The 7864-nt window shown below is 40.7% G+C and overlaps 1 protein-coding gene across 1 annotated transcript in view; it reads right to left on the reverse strand.

Moving 5' to 3' along the window:
- LOC306994297 (uncharacterized protein) overlaps positions 1-7479 on the reverse strand; it is an 8622-nt gene extending 1143 nt beyond the window's left edge. Inside the window, exons 1-6 of the mRNA XM_079639910.1 lie at positions 7218-7479; positions 5818-5913; positions 5589-5728; positions 3428-3701; positions 3122-3303; positions 1102-1160 (exon numbers count right to left, since the gene is read on the reverse strand). Of these exons, the coding sequence (XP_079496036.1) occupies positions 1102-1160; positions 3122-3303; positions 3428-3701; positions 5589-5615 (542 nt within the window). The 5' untranslated portion in view covers positions 5616-5728; positions 5818-5913; positions 7218-7479. The remainder of the gene's footprint in view (positions 1-1101; positions 1161-3121; positions 3304-3427; positions 3702-5588; positions 5729-5817; positions 5914-7217) is intronic.
- Positions 7480-7864: the final 385 nt, after the last annotated feature.

A 7864-nucleotide genomic window follows, 5' to 3' on the forward strand; every position in this document is an offset into this window, starting at 1 on the left:
AGCATAAAAAACGTATTTTACAAAAATATGTGTGTGAGTGCGTGTGTGTGTTTCATACACACACACAAATTTAATTAACAAATTTAATTACCATGCTACTTTTGATAATACATTAGAAAGCAAAGGCAATTTCACTTATACAACTAACTAAACTTGTGTTTCTGCTTTGGTTTAAAGACTAACAGAAGTGTCAAAATAAACTGTTATGTTTTGGTGTGCACTGTAAAGGGTGTGTGTGTGTGTGTGTGTGTGTGTGTGTACTTGTACATATATCTTTGTGAGGACTGGTTTGAGTTTTTGAGTTTTAGACCATCAGAGCGAGGACAAAGAGAGTAAAGTGAGGACATTTTGGCCGGTCACTTTCTGAGACGTCTTTAAAGGCCTGTTTGAGGGGCAAGACTTGGTTTCAGGGATCAGGTTATAATGAGGTTGAGCGTAAGGGTTCGGGTTAGGCACTTAGTTTTAAATGGTTAGGGTATGGAGCTTGAGATTGCATTGTGTCAATGAATGTCCTCAAAAAGATAGATGTACAAGAGTGTGTGTGTGTGTGTGTGTGTGTTGGGTAGGTTTAGGGGTCGGGTTAGTGTAGGGGGAGAGAATATACAGTTTGTACAGTATAAAAATCATTATGTCTATGAAGAGTCCCCATTAAGTGTGTATGTGTGTGTGTGATGGGTAGGTTTAGAGGTCGGGTTAGTGTGTGTGTGTGTGATGGGTAGTTTTAGGGGTCGGGTTAGTGTAAGGGGAGAGTATATACAGTTTGTACAGTATAAAAATCATTATGTCTATGAAGATGTCTATTAAACGTGTGTGTGTGTGTGTGATGGGTAGTTTTAGGGGTCGGGTTAGTGCAAGGGGAGAGAAAATACAGTTTGTACAGTATAAAAATCATTATGTCTATGAAGAGTCCCCATTAAGTGTGTGTGTGTGTGTGTGTGTGTGTGTGATGGGTAGGTTTAGGGTCGGGTTAATGCAAGGGGAGAGAATATACAGTTTGTACAGTATAAAAATCATTATGTCTATGAAGAGTCCCCATTAAGTGTGTGTGTGTGTGTGTGTGTTTGCTCAGCTGTGTGTAAGGTGGGATATCCCGGCGTGTACCTGAGAAGACAGCGGCTCCCTGAGGTGCAGCTTCCCAAACATCTGCCAACATCTATTTCCTGTAGGAACATTAGCAACACAAGAGAGAGAAGCCGTCAGTCCCCCCGCGGTTAATGCGGGACGGCCCGTTCACAAGCTTTGATTCGGCACCTGCAGGGGCCATTTGTGTCCTCCTCACACCTTTTACGAGCGCGGCGACAGACAGAGCATCTGACACAGATGTGTTCAATAAGCACACACTGCACTTCAATGCAGATCGCACTACACTTCACAATTACAACATTTAACGTCCGCTTTAGAAATTCACTTTAATATGATAGTGGGAACTGATTTTCTGGGCATTTATAGACATTTCAAAGTCACACTAAACTTCATAGCTCTACAAAATATAATGAAAAACGTAAAATTAAGGAGCCTTTTTTTGTGCATGTTAAATATTTGGGACATTTTGTCGCTTTTTCATGGCACTTAGCCTCAGAGAATGAAGTATTCATGTTAAATTCATGCTTTTGCATTAAATCAAAGCATCTAGGGTCGGTTTCCTGGGCAAGATTTACATTAAGCCCGGACTAGACCTTAGTTATATTAGGAGTTTTTTTTACAAACATTCCTTACAAAAAAACATTACTGGTGTGGATCTTGAGACAAAACAATGGAAATTGTGTATTTTAAGATATATCAGTGCAAGCTGTTTTAAGTTAAGACAGCTCAAACATGCACTTTAGTCTGGGACTGGACTTAAACCCTGTCCAGGAAAGAGTTACTGAGCATTTCTTTCATTTGAGCATAGCCTATCTGTAAGGTGTGCTATGGGACTTTATAGCGCTAAGTGGTTATTTAGTGTGTAACATCTTCTTCATGCATATCGACACTTGAGTTCATTGTTGTCCAATCAGGGAAATGTGTGTGTGTGTGTGTGGGGGGGGGGTGGATCAGGATCCTGATCTTTTTGTCTAACAAATGGGAAAACAAGCATGGATCACTTGGAAATGACTAATTTCCTCTTTGACTGGAAGCTTTTACTGGTGTGAGATCCTGGATTTCAGTTCAGTAAAGACTGTAAAAAATGATATGATCAATACGTTAAGACAACATGTCTTCACTTTACTTTAACTTATCAAAAAAACAAGTAAATTCAACCTTTTTTAAAATCAGTTTAATATATTTTAAGTTGAAATGACTTATCTAAGTTGATTGTACTTAACTTTATGCCAGTTATTCAACTACATTTAGCCATGTCTTGAATTCAAACACAACCACAGATTTACATTTGATGGTTGAACCCAGCTAACACATATACATGTTTTAAAAACATTTTAACGTTCCAGTTAAGTTGTGAAAATGTTTGTTTTTCTGAAAGTTCTCTAGATGTTCAAAACGTCTAAAGTCTTGTTTTGGAACATTCTATTTTAGAATTTTGCAAACATTACGGGAATGTTACTTTTAGTGTTCTCTGAACATTCCGAAACTTCTTCTTTTTTTTTAAACCATCAGACCACCATCCAACTAAATCGTTTCAGGGAAAAAACAGACTTTTTATGAACAATGTCAAAATAATAACACTTTTAGGACATTATTAAAGGGATAGTTCACTTTGAAATGAAAATTCTGTCATCATATACTCACCCTCAAGTTGTTTGAAACCTGTATGTATTTCTTTCTTCTTCTGCTTTCTTCTTTGACTTCCATAGTAGGGAAAAAAAAATACTATGGAAGTCAATGGGACCAGTTAACTGTTTGGTTACTGACATTCTTCAAAATATCTTCCCTTGTGTTCAGCAGAGGAAAGAAATTCATACAGGTTTCAAACAACTTGAGGGTGAGTATATGATGACAGAGTTTTCATTTTAAAGTGAACTATCCCTTTAAAGACCACATAAATGTTCAATTAACGTTACTGGAAGAACCTTAGTTCATAACTTTAAAAGAACCTTTTCCAAAAGAGATGAAATTACAATTAGAAACGACTCCCTGTTTGAAAACTCTTTATGTTCACACATGCACTTGTTGCTTTACTCACCCTCAGACTTTCCACTTGGACTCCGTCGTCGTCGTACGTGATCTCGTAATGATACTCTACATACGGGATGCGGTAACATCCCTCCATCAGTTTGCATTGAGTCACGGTTTGGATCAGCTCCACTTTGTTAGGAGTTTCAATGAGGCTGGAATCAAACTTAGTGGGAACGCATGAGAATCCCTCTGTAGGAATAACAGGACAGTGCATTTAGATTCAGGGGTATAGAAATTATCATTTACTATTTCAATTTCAAATCACTCCTTTCATTCCTCGAGCCTGTAGTATTAATCATGTATTGTGATTTACCTGGAGCCCCTTTGGACCCCACACATTTGCCGGCGTCGATAACGGTCTCGTACGGGGTCTGAGAGTAATACGTCCTCAGCGCCGGCGCGCGCACACACTGGCTCATCTTGGCTTCGCAGTGACAGTCCTCGATGATCTCCACCTCCCGCAGACCTTCATACAGCACGACCCGGTCCACACGCACCCCAGCCGGCTCGCAGCCGGAGCTCAGACCGCAGGACGGGGGCCCGCTGACGGGGCCGGGGGACGAGGACGAGGAGTCCAGACGTCTCATCTGGAGCGGGACAGATATTGAGTTGCAGGGATTCTCAGATATTAAGCAAGTAATTGTTTGAGATCCTCTAAAATCATAAGACTGATTTTCAGAAATTAAATTTGCCTTAGTTGGCTGTCGGGTCAGTGTGTGTGTTTGTGTGTGTGTGTGTGTGTGTGATTTATTAGGACACAAATTTGAATAATGACATGTATTACACTGGTATTACAACTCAAACGTGGTTTATGAGAACATTTGTCTGTGTGTGTGTTGGGTAGGTTTAGGAGTCGTGTGAGTGTGTTTGTGTGTGATGGGTAGGGTTAGTGTGTGTGTGTGTGTGTGTGTGTGTGTGAGATGACTAGGTTTAGGGGTCAGGTTTGTGTGTGTGTGTGTGTGATGAGTAGGTTTAGGGGTCGGGTTAGTGTGTGTGTGTGTGTGTGTGAGATGGGTAGGTTTAGGGGTCGGGTTAGTGTGTGTGTGTGTGAGTGTGTGATGAGTAGGTTTAGGGGTCGGGTTAGTGTGTGTGTGTGTGTGTGTGTGTGTGTGTGTGTGAGATGGGTAGGTTTAGGGGTCGGGTTAGTGTGTGTGTGTGTGTGTGTGTGTGTGTGTGTGTGAGACGAGTAGCTTTAGGGGTCGTGAGCGTGTGTGTGTGTGTGTGTGTGATGGGTAGGTTTAGGGGTCGGGTCGGGTTAGTGTGTGTGTGTGTGTGTGTGTGTGTGAGACGAGTAGCTTTAGGGGTCGGGTTAGTGTGTGTGTGTGTGTGTGATGGGTAGGTTTAGGGGTCGGGTCGAGTTAGTGTGTGTGTGTGTGAGACGAGTAGCTTTAGGGGTCGGGTTAGCGTGTGTGTGTGTGTGTGTGTGTGTGTGTGTGTGTGATGGGTAGGTTTAGGGGTCGGGTCGGGTCGGGTTAGTGTGTGTGTGTGTGTGTGTGTGTGTGTGAGACGAGTAGCTTTAGGGGTCGTGAGCGTGTGTGTGTGTGTGTGTGTGATGGGTAGGTTTAGGGGTCGGGTCGGGTTAGTGTGTGTGTGTGTGTGTGTGTGTGTGAGACGAGTAGCTTTAGGGGTCGGGTTAGTGTGTGTGTGTGTGTGTGATGGGTAGGTTTAGGGGTCGGGTCGAGTTAGTGTGTGTGTGTGTGAGACGAGTAGCTTTAGGGGTCGGGTTAGCGTGTGTGTGTGTGTGTGTGTGTGTGTGTGATGGGTAGGTTTAGGGGTCGGGTCGGGTCGGGTTAGTGTGTGTGTGTGTGTGTGTGTGTGTGAGACGAGTAGCTTTAGGGGTCGGGTTAGTGTGTGTGTGTGTGTGTGTGTGTGTGAGACGAGTAGCTTTAGGGGTCGGGTTAGTGTGTGTGTGTGTGATGGGTAGGTTTAGGGGTCGGGTCGGGTCGGGTTAGTGTGTGTGTGTGTGTGTGTGTGTGTGAGACGAGTAGCTTTAGGGGTCGGGTTAGTGTGTGTGTGTGTGTGTGTGTGTGTGAGACGAGTAGCTTTAGGGGTCGGGTTAGTGTGTGTGTGTGTGATGGGTAGGTTTAGGGGTCGGGTTAGTGTAAGGGGACAGAATATGCAGTTTGTACAGTATAAAAACCATTATGTCAATGGAGAGTCCCCACAAAGATAGTGAAACCGAGTGTGTGTGTGTTTGTGCGTGTGTGTGTGTGAGTGAGTGAATGTGAGAGAGAGAGAGAGAGAGAGAGAGAGAGAGAGGGTGTGTGTGTGTGTGTGTGTGTGTGTGAAATAGAGAGGAAAAGTGAGTGTGTGTGTGTGTGTGTATGTATGTGTGTGTGCTGGGAAGGTCAATGTTATAAAAATATACCTTTTAGTTTGAATTATTTGAATCTAATGCACAATAAATATATTGCATGCTTGTTTTGATTCCGACAAATGTCGCCCCCTCGTGGCCAGCTGGAGAACCGCTTTACCTTTTTGTGTCGCAGGAAATCCAGCATTGAGGAATATTTGGAAGCCCTCAGCCCCGCCTCCAATGACGTGGAACGCACTGATTGGCCACAATGTGTTCTGCACACGCCCACATCGACATTCACGGGACTGCCAGAAATATCTGTTATGCATAACAATACAAGTAAGAAAGTAAAAAAGAGTGATGCAAACTGCTCCGAACAGCAAGATAATAATAATTATATGCCTCACCTTTGCCGATGTAGATGATGTGACTCTGGCGTCTACAGCACGCTCTCTCTGTGAACAGGTTCCTGGACTCGGGGCCTTTACCCAAAACTGCGGAGACTAAATGACATAAGTTATATTAGTTCTCATTAATCCTTATGGCAAGTTTGTCTAGCTAATTACATCCTCAACAGTGTACTTACTCTCTATACAAAGTATTTAATTACTAATTACTTTCTAAATTCCATATCAACCTCGTCCACTTGAACAATGCATGGATAGACATGAAAATCCTCTTTAAATTCTTCCAAATAAATAATATAAAATTGCATAAATTATTCTTAAACTGACCAAAGTATTAAAAGCGAGAAGGTTACATTAAAAACAAACATTTTAACAGTAAACGTTCAATTTTGATTGTTTTATATAGACTAGTTTTATTGTCTATACTGTATTTAATGCAATTACATCAGAAGTTACTGTAATTAAATTACTGAAAACAATTAGAGCAATCCCTTACTTTTTCAGGAGAAAAGTAATTAAATTACAGTAATTAATTACTTAGTAATGCATTACACCCAAAACTGATAGATACTGAGAAAATGCAATCATTTGCATATAATTAAATAAAGTCGATATCAAGACTGCGTAAACATATAAAAAATGTGTTACTTTAAATAAAATAAACATTACCTGAAATAAAAAAAATTAAAATAATATATAGTTGTCTAGGCATCATTTCTCATTTTCATTTAGTTTAATTTGAAGTGCTAAAATAACAACAACTTAAATAAAAATGATATATAGACATTAAAACAATAATAAAAATGAGGCTAATGGGAACAAATGAGAAATACACTCTAAAAAATGCTGGGTTGTTTTAACCCAAATCTGGGTCAAATATGGACTAACCCAACCGTTGGGTTAACATTTTTAATTAAAAAAATTAACCCAACGGCTGGGTTTGTCCATATTTGACCCAAATTTGGGTTGAGCATTTTTTATAAACTAAAAAAACGTATTCAAAATGAGTAGTGAGGAAGGTCAAAACTTATAAAGAAATATGCCTTTTTATTTATTCAATATAATAATACAAACTAAATCATATATAATTTTTATTTAGTTAAGTACTAAAACATTCAAAACTGAAATAAAAATGATATAGGCAAAACATAAAAGTACTAAAACATTAGTAAAATACTATGAAATTTAAGATATTAATAAAAGTATAATGGCTTAACGTGACAGTCAGTATCTCATGAATAAATTGCAGTACATATAAAACATGGTATTGTGATGAGTCATTACCATATTCATATAAACATATCACATGACAGATTACATTAATATCCCCGCAGGGTTCAGCAGATTAGATTAAATTAGGATGATCTTGCATAATAACAATAAAACTGAGCAATACTCACAGGACTGATGGACGGCGCAGAGCAGAAGAACACACACACAGCGACAGTAAATCCATGTTCTTCACACACACACACACACCACGTCAGGTCTGTGCCTTCGGTCCTGTTCCTCTGGGATATTTATACGGCTTCCACAAATGTCACTGGTTAAATGTTAAACTGGTTAAGTGAATGGGAGAGAACTAATCAAATTTCCATCACTGTAATGCCTGCTGTTAGGAGTGAAGCAGATCAAAGCGTTCTCTTACACACCTCTCAGTGTGTGTGTGTGTGTGTGTGTGTGTGATGTCAGGCCCATCCTTTCACTAATTAAGTGCTTAAGGGACTCTGAGCCACTAAGCGGCCCTCATTCAAAGGTATTAATCATCTTTTATCTCAGGGGGAAGGTGTTTAGCACCTCCACTTAAAACAAAACTGGCTCAAAGCATGTAAACGGGCCCCGGCCCCCTGCAGAGAGAGAGAGAGAGAGAGAGAGAGAGAGAGAAAGAGAGAGAGAGAGGGAGGGAGGAGAGAGAGAGAGAGAGAGAGAGAGAGAGAGAGAGAGAGAGAGAGAGAGAGAGAGAGAGAGAGAGAGAGAGAAGAGAGAGAGAGAGAGAGAGAGAGGGAGGAGAGAGAGGGAGAGAGAGAGAGAGAAAGAGAGGGAGAGA

This window comes from Phoxinus phoxinus (genome assembly GCF_949152265.1).
Source record: "Phoxinus phoxinus genome assembly, contig: scaffold_124, whole genome shotgun sequence".
Taxonomy (NCBI): Eukaryota; Metazoa; Chordata; class Actinopteri; order Cypriniformes; family Leuciscidae; genus Phoxinus; species Phoxinus phoxinus.